The sequence below is a fragment of the Cygnus olor genome, chromosome 3 (assembly GCF_009769625.2).
Source record: "Cygnus olor isolate bCygOlo1 chromosome 3, bCygOlo1.pri.v2, whole genome shotgun sequence".
NCBI lineage: Eukaryota > Metazoa > Chordata > Aves > Anseriformes > Anatidae > Cygnus > Cygnus olor.
The window spans coordinates 22,202,395-22,221,492 of record NC_049171.1 but is presented as its reverse complement, the minus strand read 5'-3'; the positions used below and the strand labels follow the sequence as shown (position 1 = coordinate 22,221,492).

Genomic DNA, 19,098 nt, shown 5'->3' with positions numbered 1-19,098 from the left:
ATTGGTTAATAATGACCAGACTCTTCTCATGACACATATACTTTTGTTGGTATAAAGTTACATTACTACCATCTAATATTCATCATAATTACAAGGATCCACATTCTGCAATTATGGAGGTGTCCACTTTCCCTTCCTGTTTTTATTATTTTGTCTGCCCTCAGTGAAACATCATGAAAGTACCATATTTTGAGGAAATGCTGGCAAAAGTTGCTTTCTATTTTGCATATCCTCGACGTTTCTCAACTTAGGCATTCAACATCCCAGGTAACTATTGAAACTTAAGCGCCCTGTGGAAACACAGGAAACTATTAACCACACAGGACAGCACATTCTTTATTGCTCCCACTTAGATCACACTTGTTAGTAATAATTTCTTTAGTGAAGAGTAAAAGTTTATACTAAAAAACTGACCCTGGCCTCAAAATGAAAACTTGCTTCATGTATCCAACTAGAGAAATGTTTTATTAAAATTGCATAAATGTTTATTTCACGCTCATAATGCTGAACACGAACCCAACAGCTTTACTGCCATTTCCTAGCTAAAATAATTTTTGAGCTAAAACACAGGATTTTGAACTGAAAGGCATATGGTTGAAAAGTTTGTAAGATCTGAAAAAAAGTTTACAATGAAGTAAATTTATCAACTGTCTTGTAGTATGTTTTGTTTTGATTTAGATATACCAATTAAAAATGATTATCATAGATTTCATTAAAGTACTGTAGAAATTATATTCTTTGACAATGACATCCAGATCCTAATGTGTCCTAGTGGATCCCTGATGCCTAGATCATGATTAATCTGTAATGATACAAAATCTCTACTATCTACTTTATTAAAATTTTAACATCTGCAGATAGAATTTTGCCCCAAAAAATCTAAGAAAAAAATTGCACTGTACATTGAGAACTATCTTCTCAGGAAATGTAAGTAACTAAGAATTACCAAGGGCTAGTTTAGCCATTTGTAAATTGTTGATCCATGATTGTTTGATGGCAGGGGTAAATGTATTGAATACAGCTGTAAAGAAAGTAGGCCGCCCAGACCTGCAAGACAAATAAATAAAATAAATGAATAATAAAAAATTAAAAACAAACTAACAAAAAAAAAACACACAAAAACAGGCCATTCTAAATGCACTATGAGATACAGTCAAGGCTAGAAATGTTGAGCAAGAAGAAATTCCATTATTTTCTAATACTTAGACAAAGACACAGCCCTGATAGAAACAGAGGCTATGCAGGCTATGATATGCCATATGCCCCTGTTCCCACCCTTCACATGAAATGGTATGAAAAGAACAATCCTCCTTGGTGAATCGAAATAACAGGGTCTATTCCCTGTTAACTGTCATTGCCATAACTCCTAAGTTTCATCTTGCATCAAGAGCATAATGTTGAGGAACAAGAGAAAAAATACAGTGCTGTCCTGCAACATGCAAATTGCCAACACTGTGGTATGACAGCAGAAGTGAGAGGCTAACCATACAGAGAGAGGAACAGGAAGACCTAAAGACTCCCATAACCTCCCTGGTACATCTCTACCCACTTAGAAAGTTTTGCAAATAAGGTTACTACTGACTTGTCCTGTTTTCCTGGAAGCTGCAGCTGAATTCTACAGCGATCCGCTGCTCTGATTTCATCTTCTTTTTTCAAGATCAGTTTTTGTAAACCTGACGTCCAGTCATGGGCTACTGATTGGTTTAAGTTCTGAAAGAACAAAAAAATGGTAAGGTTCAACAGCCACTTACTGACCTATTTCCAATAAGCTAACTGAGGTAATCTCCACATATCAGTAAACAGTTCTTGGCACCTGGGTCTCATTTTAATCATGGATAATTTAGCCAGATTTGTAAACACATTTCAAAAATATCTGTAAAAGTATCTCAAAAATATCTGTAAAAAGGTTAACATTTTAACTGATGATTTACTCTCACACTGTTCAGAGTTTGATGATACATAAATTATGTTCCCAAGCATTTGTCAGATTAAGAAATGTGAATTTACATCTATTGCACGCGCAACCCTTTTACTTCATTTCAATGAATAGTTACAAAGAACCCACAAATTTTCAAATGTTTCTAAAGAAACTTCTGTTCTCAAGAAAACCTCTATAAATCATACTTCCAATGTGTTTTTGTTCAAATCTTTGAAGCAAAAGTATTTTTACACAGCCATCATGAAAGCTCTCTGTGTAGTTGCAATCTGCTTGGGTAGGATGCTGAAACAACCACCCTCTGCAACCTCAGTGTTCAGTCACAGAGGGCAAGCAGATCTGAGTGACACTGAAAGCATCAATAGTAACAAGCTATTTATACACAAGAGCACATGAAATGCCAATAGTCAGAATTTTATGAAAATTCAAGTATCTTTTAAAAATAAAGAAGCTGACCTCATCTAAACTGTCCTAATTATTTTACATGTTTCAACCTGGAAACATTGATCCCATTTTTAGTTTTTAGAAGGTGGTTGGCTCTGACTAGCAGCATAGGTGGAGAGGTTTTGTATATTTTAGCAGGTGAAATTCCCATAGTATCTGTGATATATATACTTCCAATAATGCAGCTAAAATTCACCTCCAAATCCTGGTGAAATTTTGTCCAAATGTACTGCTTCCAAAAACTTCCTTCACAGTACACATTTTCACAAAGTTCTGTGTTTTATTTAATGCCCTTGATTCTGAAGGTAAGATACCCCAAGAAACTCAATTTTCATATACATACTCACATACATTTATTTACAGCCTACGGTGGCAGGTAGGAGTTTTAAAATGTGTTTAAGCATACATAAAACATATAAAACAGAGGGCAAAGAAGAAAGCGATTTTTATTTATTAAGTCTTAAGAATGTGGAGAATGAAGAACACATTCTGAAATTCAGTGTTAACGTGCTGTATCTGCTTGCCAGAATAAAAGCTAAATGAAAGGGATGTGAACAAAAATCAAAGCAAATTGCTTTCAAAATTCCTCTGAAAATCCATTAATATTTTTGTGATTTGCACTCAGTTTTAAAAACACAATTCCACCCTGAAAGCTAGGATTATAAGCTTGTATGAGCATCAAGAGCTTTCTCCAAAAAACCACCCTCCTACTACACTGTCTAACTGTAAGAATCCAATTTATTAAGATCAAAACCTAATTCTGTTTCCATATAAGCTTATCAGCTACTGAGGAAATGCAGACAATTGTAGTATCCACCTACACTTAAAAACAATAAAGTAAATCAATATTAGAAAGACAGTTGTAATCTACTTATAACGCTAAACATTTAAAAGCAAATGAATTACTGGAGCTAAACATGATTTCTTTACAGAGAGAATTACATAAGGTCTTGCACAGACCCTAGGGAAAAACAATTATGCTACTTTACAACAGGAACTTATTTGGAAAATAAAGCCAGCTTTGTTTGTTACCTGATAGTTTCCTTTAAGGCTGCTTATTAATTGACTTATTTGACCAACTACATTCAAGTCATGCAAAAGGTTCTGCAGATCATGGTATAGTTGCCCTGGTCCCATATACAGCTTGTCTAAAATGAATAAGAACAGAAGGTTATATATAATAAAAAGAGGTAATTCACAGTTAAAGGATAAAAGCATGGCAAAGATAATACTATTTACATATATCATTGTTTCTTAACACTAAGAAAATTAGGCTTATCTAAATAGGCTTTGCTCTCCCTAGATCGTAAAAACAACTAATGCATCAATGTGCAGGTAGGTTCTTCGTTGTTTTAGTTATCGTAGCCATTTCATTTTGTTGCTCCAGGTGCTTCCAGTATTCTTAATGACAGATAATTGTAAAATGCATCATTGGAAATTACAGGTAGTAGTATATGTTATTGTATGCTAGCTTCGCATATACACAGGCGTTACCACAGCCATTTCCTTTCAGTTCAGCTGATTGTTCATTAGTTGTCTTTTTCAGTTTGCTCATCTATTAGGAAGAAGAGCATCATCTGTAGCTTTAAAGCATGCATGAGAATTGTGACAAATATCAAAGCTCCACTGGCTCCCAAACCTCTAGGTAATACTGAAATTTTGCTTAGCACCGACCACCAAATTTGCTGTCACACATTAGTTTGAACATCCTTCAAGAACATTGCTTTTCATCATGTGATGAAGCAAAAAAATTATTTGTAGCCTTCACTATGATGGTTTAAAACTCAAAGCTTGTATTATCTTGAGAGCAAGAGAATGCAGGATCATATGCCCACATCCCAACTCTAGCATGAATCTGCAATTTCACTGAACCACTTGAAATGTTACTGCAATCATGCTAAAGTGAGAAAGGAGCTGATGTGAAAACAGCACCAAGTCTTAGCAGCAGCAATATTTTGCCCTAGCCATCAAAAAGTATGCACGTTCACAGAGTAACACTGACTCGGAAAAATATTCTGACTAGTAGAATGAACTGCCTATTTCTATGCACAATGTTTTCAAAGCCCTGCTAGCACCTTGACTCCCAGACGTGCTAGAAGGATGGCTACACAGCTCTTGCAGAAACAACACTCTCCCTCTCCCCCAAAACCTCACACCCTGACTCATACAGAGGCAGCATGTTTCCCGCTGGCTGAATGACAGGAATCAGGCTGGATTACTTTTCCCAGGAACCCCCTGCAGATTATTTAGCTCATGCAGTGTGTTATCTGAACTATGGCTCCTTTACCAAGCCACAATTTTGGAAGCTAGTCTATGGGCAGCAAACTACCCTGAGCAGAAGGATTTCAACCCTGCGCTGGCAAGAACACGATTTAAACATAATTCTGGCTACGTATGCCCAGTCTATAGACAGCTTCTGCCTAAAAGTAATGCCAAACACTCATTGCACAAGGATTACATGGATATTATTCCTAGGACTGCAGACCACGAAGATGCTCTTGGAGGGTAAAATTACAAGGCCTAAGGAAAACGTTACAGGTTACTTTACCTATGAATTCTCCACTGCAGGAAAGCGCAACATAAACTGAAGATGTTATGCGTGCCCAGAAAATTGCAAGTTATTCCCTTGCCTTCAGATGTTCTGGTAAATTGAACAAATGAAAGGATTTCGGAGTATTGCCCTTGAGCACTAAGCAGGGGAATGACTGCACTTACTACTAGTTACCCAACCAGAGAATAGATGCAACTTTCATCCACCCTCCTTTGCTGTTCTGAATGTTAATTAAAAGCACAATATAGTCTTTCTTATCCTCACAAACAAATCAGTCTGTAAGAAAAGATTGTTACATTCATTGTATGCAACGAAAAGAAATAATTCCAAAGTAGACCTCAGAGGAAGAGTTTTTAAGATTACCTTCAGCTGAGAAATGATTTGTTTAAAACAAAAATTTAATACTTTTCTGGAATGGCAGACTGTGTACTTTCATTAAGCTGTATTTTCACTTTCTCCAATCCAAATACTTGAGAAAAACAATATCTGAAAATTGTAAACTCTTTTCTCCTTATATCCCTCTTCTGCTAGCTTAAAACCTTTTACTAACTAATGTCTACAGTAATTATAAATTATTAAGCACCAGAATCGCTAGTTCCTAGACACATCAAATTGTTGATTTCAATGGGGCTACTTGTAAAGAAAAGGACTGTTCAGTGTTAGAAGTCTGGTAAAACCTGGCTGGAAGCCATGGTAACATGTTTGTCATTGTAAAGAACACAAATGAAACCATTCTAGCCCAAATTTCTGTAACAAAAAGTTAGCTTCTGCAAAACAAAATTTAGAGTGATTGTAAGTAATTGGCAGTTAGCTGAGCTTCTGGCAGCAGTCCATTCACTTACCTGTCATTTATAAATCCCACAGTCAAACAAACCAAACTGCTGCACTGAAAAACCTACCACAGATATTTCCAAAATTTATACTTGTGGGTCTGATCCAAGAGAAAATTTAAAACTGCCACGCTGTGAAAAGCCGAAAGTTTGAGAGAATTCACTTGTATAGGATGGATATTTTCACTCGAGGGAATTTCAGCTACACTATTTTTAAAGTTTAAAAGCCAGGATCACTCTTTGCAGCCTCATAAAGACAGAGTTACCTGAGATTTCGTTTTATTACCGAAAGCAGGTCAGAGACAGGACACTAACCTGCAACAAATCAGGCAGCAAGCAAGCAATCTGGCAGCTCTTAGATACTGCAGGACTTTGTGCCATAGTCTTCAACTGAGGCCATAAAGCAAGCTTTAACTACTTACACTGACTGACTTCCCTTGTGTAGCATATACATCCACCACACCTGGAAGCAGCTGTCCTCTCCAGTCCTCTTCCTGGACCTTCAAATGCTTTTATAGATATCCTAGTTCCAGCATTAAGAGTAATAAAGCTTCAATTCCCTTCACTATTTGTCATCTATTTTGTTTGGATCATGCATATTTTATACAATTTTAATAAATCAAGATTTAAAAGGAAGCAATGAGAATGTCAACACAAATAAACTAACCTGGCATATGAAATGATGCCATTTAGAAAAGCCAAACGGAAGTCAGTTTAGGCTCATTCATTAAAGACCAAGTTCTTAGCACAGAAAAGAAAGCCAAAAACCAAACCAATCAATAATTAAAGAGAGCCTGACTCCATCCTCTGATATTCATGCATGACAAATGGTCACATTAAGAAGAAATTTTAATGGTCAGCCAAGGAAGAGATCAATAGACATGGCTATCATCGCTTCTCCCTGAAGGTCCTTAGTAGGCACAAACTGAAACAGGGAAAAATAACTGAGATCATTAACAATATATACTTCAGAAAAGAATTTTCTCAGAATTTACCACTTGATTTGTGCCTAGATATTAAGTTACAAGTTACAGCAACTTCATCTCTGAATCAGGTCCTGTAAGGGTTACTCATAATGAATTTTAAAATAGGATTAGCTTACTTGAATCCTTGGTGGCTAACAATGTTTTAACTATCAGTTGATTTAGCTGAGAGTTGTCTGAGTGTTTTTCCTGGGTGAAGGAGATGGTGACCGTGGTGGGGAGCACTGCAGTCTGTTCATCAGATGTGTTTCTCAGGTCAGAGCCAAAGGTTTGCCCACTTCAGCCTCCACATGTTCCCTGACTGTTAGATTGTTGGCTGGTTTGGGTGGGTGTTTGCTCTTTCTTTTTTCCACAGAGAGCACAGATAAACTCTTGGCTTCATTCCAAAGCAGATGATACGCTGTTGTGTGGGGGTGTTTTTTTGTACTTTGAAAAGTTTTACAAACGATAAAGTCATTTCCTTCCCATTTCTAAGCCACTCTTGCTAATTATCAAGTTCCAAAACAATTTTTTTTTCCCAATGTGGAAAAAAGCAGGAATCTAGAGAAAGTTCTTCCCAGCTGTACACATCCTACGTGTTATGCAGAATGGAGTTAGGAGAAAATGTCATGTGCTGTAGCCAATAACCCTGTGTATGGCTTCGGAGGCAAAGCTTTCTGCATTCCGCCTACAGACCAAGAGTGAAACCTTGGCCACATGCAAGTTAGCAGGAATTTTTTTCATCAACTCCTCTGTTGCTAAGATCTTACCAGAGGAATTCGTGCCTCCCTGCAACAGGCAAGTTTAATGCCAACAACCAGGAATTCATGCAAAAAAAAAAATCACGCTCCTTGCTCAGCATTATTTTGAAATAATATTCAGGACAGATTTAAGGGAAAAACCTGCCACTTATTTTAGAGGGAAGAAAGGAGGTTAACATTTAAATTAATTTTTACTCTAAGTAAAACCGGGGTGGCAGGAATGCTTTATTAAAGCAACTGATCATTAGTTGAGATATAGCCCACATACAGATATGGAGTCTAAGGAGTTGGACTCAATGGTCCTTTAGGGTCCCTTCCAACTCGGGATATTCTGTGATTTGAATATAATACTAAACACTTCTACCTGCTCACATCTCAGTCTGATGCTCAAGACCACAGCTTTAAACTCATCAGTTTTGCCTGATCTGCAGTAATTCTTGTAACTGTAGCAGAAGCTATTTTAGCCCATTTACATCAAGCCATTTACAAAGCCTGCAGGAAACTCCCTGGGTGTGGTTAAAGTCTGCTTAGTTTGGCTCAGGCAAAATTAGGATTTGGAAGGTTGTGCATAAATACACACGTAGAAGTGTCTTGGGTGTGGGCAGAGGGGGAAACAATCCCTTACCATCTTTATTTAGAGGATCTCTGCCACGCTTTGGGACCAAGAGGAAACAGGAGCTGAATTCACAACTCTCGCAGCATTGGAGGTTTTCCCTTTCCAAAGCAGCCGACCTTCCTGCCACAAGCCCTGTCTGCCCCCTGTGCACGGCACGGCAGAGCTCTGGCCGCACGCTGTTTGCCTCGGGAGCAGAGCCAGCAGCTGCAGCTCTTCCAGCGCGCAGCCAGCACAGCAGCAGCTGCCTTAATGGGTACCGGCGGTGCAGCCGCTCCCTGGGGATCGCCGTCTATGCGGTTCCTCTAAATTTTCAATTCTCACGGGCACCACGAGCATATTGGGTATTTTAATCCCGAACGGAGCACGCCCCATTCTGGCTCTCAAAGAATTACTAAGGGACAGATTTATTTAGTGTGGTGATGTGTTACTTGTACGCGTTCTTCCACAAGCTTCTGCTGTGTTCTGATTCTCAATTGTGACTTACTAATTTATGACAGATTTATGCTGCTAAATGGGGAAAAAAAAAAGTTACAAAGCCTAGAGTAGATGCAGATACCTATAAATTAAACATCAATGACTGGGTAAGCAGACATAATGGCTCAGGTGGTCCTTTCCAATTCCAAACTCCTGTTTAATTGCTAGTTAGGGGGATTTTTCAAAGTAATATCACATAAATCCAAATGGCATATAAATAAAATAAAAGCTTCATTAAGTATAGTCTCAAAATTACAAGTATTCTTGAAAATGTTCCTGAACCGTGTGTCATATTAAGCCAAAGATGGTTAACAGATACACACAGAATCACAGAACATCCCGAGCTGGAAGGGACCCACAAGGATCATCGAGTCCAACTCCTGAGTACCTCTTTTACTGCAGAGTAACCGATATTGACAAGATCTGCTTTGAGTACGATTATAGTAATGACCTTTTCCCCTGTGTGGTTCAAAACCCACAACACACCAATACAATGTGCTTTGAAAAAAACACAACACATAGACATGAATTGAGAACTGATGCATCAGAGAAATTCAAGGTCCTGAGAGAGATTACTTCAACTGATAGATGCAGAGCCCTGAAGTCAGACTATGCAGGATACAGAATGGAAGTTCATGAATACTCACACAACAAAGCCAGAGAAAGGCTATTTTCCCAACTATAGTTGCAGCTTTATTGAGGGGCAACACAAAGTTAATGGTACACTTGAAGAACGTGCCAGATTTACAGACTACGCTGAAAGGCTGATAAATCCCAAATCTGACTTGCCATTTGTGATTTGGTCTTTGAGGCTGACTGCACTCAAATTGCTTCCTCCCACTGAGCCATCTGTGTGTATCCAGGCAGCATACCGAAACGTCAAGTGTTATGAAGGAAAGAAATTTGGAAAAGATTCAATCCTCATCTTGAGCATAAAAATCATCTGGGATCTGAGGAGAAGTTATATATGTGGGAGGTAACTTTAAAAGTTGCTGTGTCTGAGGAAGGCATAACAAACTGGTAATCGTATAGAACCATGCACTCAGAACAAATAATAAAAAATAGGCCTCTTCCACAACATTTAAGTCTACATTAACACTGAGAAATTTGTGCACTGGGCTGGAAAGCAAATCATCACGATAACAGATGAGTTCTTGATCACCTCATAATAAACTGGACAGATGTCTGAGACAGTTTAGCCTGAACATGTTAACGATGATGATGTAGCAATAATATATTTAAAACTATTTCAGTGCTATCAGAACTGTCCCACTGTTTTGTTTTAAATGTGACTTTGTGACTATCCTGGAAAATTTTTCACTGATTTCTCATAAAGGAACAGTGGGCTGAGAGCATCACATTGCTCAGTTCTTGATGGCCAACCTTCAAGATGGACAAGAATGGAGAGAGAATCACATCAGAAGTAAAATAGTGCCTCCTTAGCTCTAGCTAAGAGCTAGAGCTAAGGAGGCACAGACATAAGCCATCTGTTTGAGAACTGATCAACGGAGTTGGCAAAAAGATTACGAATACTGGGAATATTGTCATTCATTTAGCAATTAATACTAATGCCCATTGCTAAATAGTACAACCCTTCCCTTTGCAAAAACCTTTGTCATTAAACACTTAGCTTTCACTGGAAGGTGGGTGAAGACAACTGCACCGCTGCTCCTAAACCTGCCCCCTGTACAGAACATGACAAATGAGCTCAGCAGCTGCACACAAGGGAAGTGCCTCCTTAGCACTGTCCTGTCTGAAAATTCTTCACAAACGTTAAAGCCGGTGACAAAGCAGATGAGATCTGATTTTTAGATGCTGAACTACAAGCTTCCTGCACACGCTGTTATGTAAGCAGAGTACTTGACAGCTCCCACACAGCACCACTCCTATTTGTGTCTTTCGACTTGCTTACACACATTGTTCCTGTTTCCATAGGCACCTCAGGAAAGCATGTGTGTAGGGTTTGTTTTCTGTTTTTTCTTTCACGAGTGTTTTAATAGCCAACTGAAATTCCAGTAAAATACCCAAAAAGTAGTCTTGGGAACCAAAACCCAGCTTCAGGGAGGGAATCTGAAGACAAACTTGCCTAAAGATAAATTTGAAGTTTGTAAAAGAAAAGCAGAATTTTATCTTGATCCCATTTGTTCCTTCATGCCAAATCAAACTCATGATCTCAACAGTTGTATGCCCCTGAAAAACCTAAGCCACTGACTGTTGCTCAAACCTAGTTCACCCTAGGTTTCATAAAATTCTCAGATCCAAACTAAATAAATATTTACAGGGTAGTGTTGGTCTCTAGGTTGGGAAGTTGAAGCAAATAGGAAATGAGGAATGATCTCAAGAAACAAAAGCTTAGCTGGCAGCCATCAACGAAAGGGCGAGCAGCTGTACTCAACGTAGCTTTTCAGCACAACCCTAAATAAGGTTTATTAACATTATTAACAACCTAGTACAGGGAAGAAGCAGCACAAACATATACATAGTATTAAGTGACAAGCAATAACACCCTGAGATCAGTAGAACATAAACTATTAAATTCAGACATGGGGTAAGCAAACCTAATTACCAGTACTGTCAGGACAGACCATCATCATCAACCACCATGAAGAGCATTATCATAAACACGAGGAGACATTATTCAAGCTAACCTCTGCAAAGGAAGAAATCTTAACTGCACTTTAATCATGTAAGCACCTACAGGTAATTTCTCAGAGCTAAATTACTGAATATGATAATCTGAGTTTCTAAAATTCTTTAATGTATTTATTCTCACTGAATAAAGAACCAAGTCCCCAGAGCCACCCAGTATACATAAAACAGAACTGGAAAACAAATCTCCCAAGTCTTCATTCTGACAAGTATTTTTAACATGCTTTGCATCCCTGTCAGCTCTTAAGTGGTAACTGCATGAGTGCTGAGACCTGCCTCAATACATGCTCAATCTATCAGATCTGAACACCAAAGAACTAGGTCACACAAAAATTACTGTCCAACCACAAAAGTGCTTATTCACACAGCTTGAGTAATGTGCACATAAAATCAACAGCTTGCAACTGCAAACACTGTGCAAGGTATTAAATGCAAGCAATTTATAGTGCTATACCATTCATGAGTAAAATTATGCAAGAACAACAAGCAAAGCTTTTTAAGAGGGTGAGAAGTAGCTCACACACTGTGAGCACGGTTTAGGGATTACATTAAACTTCAGCTAATCTTGACAGTGCAGGGAATTTTAGAGGTAAAACACCATAAATATTTTTCCTAGTGACAGGAACAGCTCTGCCAGTAGGGAAGAGGAGGGAGGGAAACAGGACGACTGATAGATGACATTCAGCCCGCAGCCCAGTTCCTCTGCAGCACACTGGGAGACAGCTGCAAAGTGCCTTCCTGGGCCGCCTACTGACTGCAGGTGCAGGTCAGAGCACCTCAAGTTTCTGCCTCTGTTTCTATGAGGAAAAAAAAATCCTGCAAGCAAAGAGACTGTAGAATGAAAGCAAAGAGGTGCAACAGCTCTTTCCTCACCCTTTCCTCCTGCAGGGTCCAAAGGGAGGGCAGAAGTAAGCTGGAAGCCTCCACCTCCTAAGAAGAGAGCAAAGCTGCACGGAGCCTCTGGAGCGTGACTGCATGGGTATAAAGGATATGAGAGGAACTGGTGTATTGGGCTTACTTGCCAGAACTTTGGAAGCATGGGTGCTGCAGGGGTGGTCTCTGTGAGCAGAGCCCAATAGCTGCCCCACGTCAGATCAGAGCCAGCTCCAGCCGGCTCCAAAAGGGACCCGCTGCTGGCCAGAGCTGAGCCAGGGAGCGACATGGGGTGGGCCTCTGGGAGAGCAGACTGAAGAAAGGGGGAAAAAAAACTGCTGTGCAACTGCAGCTGGGAGAGACGAGTGTGAAAACGTGAGAGAAGCAGCCCTGCAGCCCCCAAGGTCAGTGCAGAAGGAGGGCAGGAGGTGCTCCAGGCACGCAGCACAAGTTCCCCTGCGGCCTGTGGAGAGGCCCCTGGTGGAGCAGGCTGTCCCCCTGCAGCCCATGGGTCCCACATGGAGCAGATCTCCACGCTGCAGCCCATGGAGAAGCCCCCGGTGGAGCAGGTGGATGTGGCCTGGAGGAGGCTGCGGCACATGGAGAGCCCCCGCAGGAGCAGGCCCCGGGCTGGAGCTGCAGCCCGTGGAGAGGAGCCCACGCAGGAGCAGGGGGTCTGGGGGGAGCTGCCGCCTGTGGGGGACTCGTGCTGGAGCAGTTTGCTCCTGGGGGATGGACCCTGTGGTACGGAGCCATGTGGGAACAGTTCTTGAAGAGCTGCAGCCTGTGGGCAGCCCCCACAGGCTCAGTTGGAGAAGGACGGCATCCCGTGGGAGGGACCCCACATGGAGCAGGGGCAGCGAGTGACCGTGAAGGAGTGGAGGAGACGAAACATTAGGGACTGACCACAGCCCCCATTACTCTTCCTCTGCACTGCTCACAGGGAAGAGGTAGAAGAGGGTAGATAGGGGGAATGTGGTTTTGGTTTGATATTTGGTTTGTCACTGTTCTAGTCTGCTATCAATAGGCAATAAATTACACTTATCTCCCTGTGCTGAGTCTGTTTTGTCTGTGACAGTAATTGGTGAGCAATCTCCCTTGCCCTTATCTCAACCCTTGAGCCCTTTTCATTGCATTTTCTTCCCTCATTTGTTTTAGAAAGAGTGAGAGCAGTACGGTGAATCAGCTCAGCTGCCCATCAGGGTGAAACTACCACAACTAGATGTGAGAAGATAAATAACGACGTGAACAGGCAGTGAAAGTGCACGTCTGAATGTACTTCCATGATTATAGTACTGCAACGAACGATCTTGAGATAGGTCTGCAAGGGACCGTATGCTGGCCAACCTGCCAGTGGTTTCCACTGAATTTCAGACTAGAATATCTATAACTCGTGTGGAAATTGTACTGTGAGGGAGCTCAACCTCCTTTTTTCATACTCGTTTGCTCATAGTTTCTACTCATTTTACTACTCTGTGTCAAGATGTGAATAAGACCTCTGCCAAGCCAGGAAAAGGTTTCTGTGTGCTGAATGTCAAAGCCCTACAACCACTAAAAAGCGTATGAAAAGCAAAAAAAAAAGTCTCTTCTTAAGTGGGTGAGATAAAAATGTAACACCTAATTTAATCTACGCATAATCCACCAGTTGAAAACACGTATCTGCTTAACCAGTGAACTATGTAATGTCTCTAGGTTTGCTTGGCTGAACAGACTGTGTTTGGAGTGAGATTTATTTAAAATCTCTGGTCTTTTGTTCACATATATTAACAATAGTTCACATTTATGAACATGTTACGTTACTTTAGTATACAGATTATTTTCACTAGTTTTGAAACAAAGATTTACATTGTTAGTCCATACATACATCCCAGAGATGGAAGTTAGGTCACCTAGCAATTCATACCATTATCATCATTTTAAAACCTTATCACCAACGCTAGAGTTGATGCAATGTCCAGAGTAAGCAAGACTGAGTATTAAATAATGTATTACAATTGTTTAGCCTGAAAGTGATGACAAAGCAGCTTTATTTCCTTCCTACTATTTTCCTCCCCTAACTCCACATTTCTCATTAGACAAAGCAGCAAAAGTCAGTTTCATTGGCAATGGCTTTTACAGCAGCATTATTTCTGGTTTTGAGGAAAACTGTTCTTCCATTGAGTAAGAAGACACTGACAGAAACACAAGTGCTCACACGCTGTAGCCCATCAAGCACCCCTACCTGTTTCCCTGGTAACACTTGGAGACCTACATGAACTGACTGCATAAAGCAGAAGGAAACGCAGAAGAATCACGTCTGCACTTCAGTGTTGTGTTACACTTGACAACAAACAAAAACAACAGAGATCAAGACCATAAGCAAGCAGAAATGGAGTACAAATTTATCCAGAGACTGATCAGGAAAGCAGAAAAAACACAATTTAGCAAAGCTGAGGTTTGGTTTTTGCTATGAACTGAAAACCTGTGAAACAAACAAAAAAAAATTAAAACTCTGCCATAAACTCAAACGTGCTAAATCATTTCTTTCTTTTTACTGTTATCTCCCACACTCATCACTGCATGATATATATTGTACAGATGGGTCTTGCTCATTTTCTCTTTCAGCTTTTAGCCATATGGTTAAAATTAAATGGTTCTCTGCTTAAGTAATAGCCTATGCTGTATATCACTCCTAATGAACACGACTAGCAGCAGAAAGCCAAGATGCTGCTGACAGGCACAGGCTTCTCACTCAGTGATGGCAGTATGTTTAGGCCTCTCTCTTTGCTTCTGAGCCTTTACAGTGCAGTCTTCTTAAATAAAACACTGTGTAAAACTTTTACGGCTCACGCTGTTTGTTCTTGAGCTGCCCTGAGCATCAGTAAACAGACAACTCAGGGTGGTCGCGGTCACTGCAGCACCAAACAGAAATTCATCTCAGCACAGAACCCACATTTCACCACCCGTCAACAGTCCGCAGAAACTGCAAACTCATAAAAATACATGCTGGGGTCTAAGAAACAAACTCTGGAGAGTATATTTACCTATCATTCCTATATACCCCTTTAAAGAGCTGTGAAATATATTTTTTCAGTGATTCTATTTACAGAAGGGTGATTTGCAAGTGAAGGTCAACTTCTCATTCTTCTAGAGTGGAACACATTACATTTTAATGAGAAGTTAAAATTTTGCCTTTGACCATATTTTTATAACTTTTGGAGACATATTTAGGACTGGATTAAAAAACAAGCTGTGTTCACTGCTCTTTCACCCACCCTCTTTTTCATCACACGAATATAAGTAGTATTTAACTTACCTGCCACCCTCTTTCTATAAATTCAGTTGGCTTTTCCTTTTTGATTGAATGAGTATCATTCATTAGGATACAACACTGCAGTAAACTTCATCAAAAGCCAACAGAAAAAAAATCTAATAAACATGAAAACAAGGAAATAGCCAATAGGTAAATCCTTTCAACTACTAAGGATCATTCAGGATAAAGCAGCATATAACGGTGAAAAAAGATGGCAGAACAAATCTATTGATTGCTTTAGATGCTTAGAACATTAAAAAAAAAAAAAGACAGAAATTCAGGTTAGCAATACCTGGTACTTGAATAGCCTTGGATTACTTTTTCCATTCTTCTATGAGATAATACAATTATCAAAGATATTGATTTACCTGTGGTTGGTTTTAAGTGAACTGTGGTCTCCATTAGATTTCCACAAGATGCATTACATGCCTGAGATACTTTGACTGCTTAGGCCTCCCACCCAGACTACAGATCATTTTATAGGTGAGGAAACCAACGCACAGAACAGTAAGACTCACCTACAAACAGACGGAGCAAATATTAACATTCAGGAGCCCTTAAACTTGATGTTCGTTCCCTCAGGACCATAATAAGCACATACCTGTCTTGGACAAAAGCAAGCAGAAAAAGAAAGGGAAACCAAACCAAATCAAACTAGTAGTCCAGATGTGAACGTTGAATCTGTCACTATCAGTAGTGCAGATAGAGGAGGTGAAGTCAATGCACGTATCAACAGAACTGTATGGAAGAATGGAATTCACTAATTGACATTAAGTATTGAAGATGTGTAATTAAGGTAAGTGTCTCTTCTTCTGAGCTTTTCAACCATTTATTACCTAGGGTTCTCCTCACATTACACAATCCCTTTGCCAAGTTCCTTTTGGGTCCTGAATCACAGTTCTTGTTTCTTGCACTTCACAACCTCACCTAGCATTATAGCATCTTCCATATCTTACCATAAAAACAAATCAAATGCTCTCATAACCACCTAAAACATACTTCAAATACCAATTACTGAAATCTGTTATGAAACACAATTCTTCCAGCACAAGTGAATCAAAACTTCCTGTTCATGACAACAACATTCATTTTTTTCCAAATTAATTCAATTTTTCAACACTGTAAATGTGTCTATGCTTCTTCGCATGAACCAACGCCATTAAAAGGATTGGGAAGTAGAGGAGAATCGCAACAGCCTACCACAAACAGTATGTGGATTTACTGTGGAAGAACTTCATCTTGCATCCTGCTGCAAATGGTTCCACTGAAGAGAATCAACACATCAGACCTCTTTGGCACACAAAGTTAAGGTAGCTATTTCTCCAGGAACCATCTGGTCGGGGTGCCAGAGGCTTACACTCACAGACTTTCAAAGACTAACTCCAACACAGGGAACAAGACTCTGCCTGATTCAGTCAAAGAAATGAGATCCCCATAAACATGATGTTGTTTTTTTTTGATTGTTTTTCCTGAAAACTGAGAATATGAAATGGTTTGTGCTTTAAATATTGTTACAGGAAGCAAACAAGTTATAATTGTACTCCATGACAAAACAATATCAAGTACTGTACAAATATAAGGAATCTGCCAAACAGCTGAGACTTCAATCTTTCTCCATGTTCATAATTAAAAGACCTCATAATCTACTTATGGTGCTAGGGGAGAATAACAGGAATAAGGCAAAAGCACATCAAAGACAGAAGGATCATAGCAGGACAAGCTCAGAATTTTTTTTTCTGCTTTCCCCACACACACCCTCAGGCCACACAGTATCTCTTGGCAAGAGACAAGAAAGCCTTGGAAAAAAAAAAAGTTTAACTGAACAGCCCTAAATGGATTCTCCTCTAAAATTCAAAGACAAACGACTGGTACACAAAGCAGAACTGAGTAGAAAACTGCAAATTTATGATTTTGCTAACTGAAAACAATGTTCCCACAACCTTTGTTTTTCTACTTAGAACAGTACTAAAGCTAAATGGGAGAAATATTTAACCTAGTGTTAAATATTACACTAGGAGATGCAGACACAAACCTTCTTTTCTCAGTTCTCCAGAAATGGAAGAGGTGACCCCCTATTGCTTTTACACAGAATCATCATTATTCTGCACTTCTCCAGTTTCCACACAGAGAAACGCGAGGTGAAAACACAGACCTACACATGGTTCTACTTCATGGAAGCCAGGATTTTGCCTGTAGCATCCCAAATTGCTCTTGATCGTTAGATATTTAGGCTGTCTTGCTCTTGGACAGATTAAAATCACGTTCTATGAAGCCACAGCAGTTTCTTGGTATACTTCAAAACCAGAGGGAAACATAACATAACTTTATAATGACTACAAAGTGATGTATTTTCAGGCAAGCAATGATTGAATATTTTGCCAGTAATGCTTTGCCGTTTGTGTTAAACACCCAAAAAATTTCACTGACTATGCAAGACCAAAATGATAAGCTATAATACAAGACTACAATGATGATGCGTCATCATCAAATATAAAATACGGTATCTTGGTAGGTACAAATAAGCAACAGTGAAGCGCTACAGTCTTACCAATCCCTTCTCTCTGCAACAAGTATATTTTCTGAGCTTCTTTAATCTTCTGCAGCCAAGAAAACTGGAACTAAGAGAGCACCTCTACAGAAAAACTAACACAATTAAGCATCTCTTCAAACTTGTCTATACAGGTCATTTCGGACAAGTCTGCATTCAGAGTAACAGCTAGTGCTGACACAGCACTATATGCAAATAGCAAAGCTAAGCTCATCTCTTTCATGACTGATTATAATTGATTTAGTTGGATCATTTCAGAGAAATGCTTGATTAAAGTTGAGAGATTTATTCATTTATATAACCAGTATCCTTCATAAACTTTTTAATTATTACCTTTCAATCCTTTTTATTAGAAGACTGAATTAATGCAGTGATCAGAGCTTAGTAAGCAAACAGTAAATTCACCTTGCCTTTTATCTATTGAGTACCATTTAAATTTAATTTAAAGTTTGAGACTACAAATGATGTACAAAGTCCTTTTTTTTTTTTTATGATGTTACCACACATCATGAAACAAACCTAAAAACCAAGAAATTCAAGTAGGTTCTACAGGATAGTTCGGGTAAGGGTTTTTTCTTTCTCCCTTCATCCTCCACTTCCCTATGTGATCTTGTTGACAGGCAAGGACTTGATATAATCAATTATGAAGTTGCTGCATAAAGTTGCACTAGTAATATTCACTAAGCTGTTCCACCTACATACTCTTATGAGGGGAGCCCCAATTCTAAGTTATATGCTCCCTTGTACTCACTCCTCTTGGGGTCATGTATACAGCACCTGTTAATCTATAGTTTAAGAGCTCTAATCTCGTTGCCTAAACAGACCATTAACGTTTTAAAGGAGTTTAAAGAATGAGGTTGTCCTTGAAAGAGAGTCATAAATACCTATAAAAATGTTCTTAGGCTATTTACAAAGGGAGGAGCAAAAAGGCCTGACACTGTCATTGAGAATAAGGGGGGTATTAAATGCTGCAGCCACACCTCAGTTCTGAAGCATACTATTTATGTCTCCTTACAGCACAACTATGGAAAAATTCATGAGGCCAAGAGTGCAATATTAAATAAACGTAGTGTGAAATAATGCCCAGAGCTAGCACTGAAACCAAGCTAAATTACAATCCATTAACGCAGTTCACAGTCTAGATATATTAAATATGCTTACA

The 19,098-nt window shown here is 39.3% G+C and overlaps 1 protein-coding gene across 12 annotated transcripts in view; it reads right to left on the bottom strand.

Annotated features, from left to right (window-relative positions):
- Positions 1–19,098, bottom strand: part of ARHGEF10 (Rho guanine nucleotide exchange factor 10) — a 120,934-nt gene that overhangs the window by 40,196 nt on the left and 61,640 nt on the right. For all 12 annotated transcript variants that reach the window (XM_040550760.1, XM_040550766.1, XM_040550768.1 and 9 more), the window contains 3 exons: positions 3,413–3,528; positions 1,583–1,710; positions 947–1,047 (listed from right to left, as the gene is read on the bottom strand). In XM_040550760.1, the coding sequence (XP_040406694.1) occupies positions 947–1,047; positions 1,583–1,710; positions 3,413–3,528 (345 nt within the window). The remainder of the gene's footprint in view (positions 1–946; positions 1,048–1,582; positions 1,711–3,412; positions 3,529–19,098) is intronic.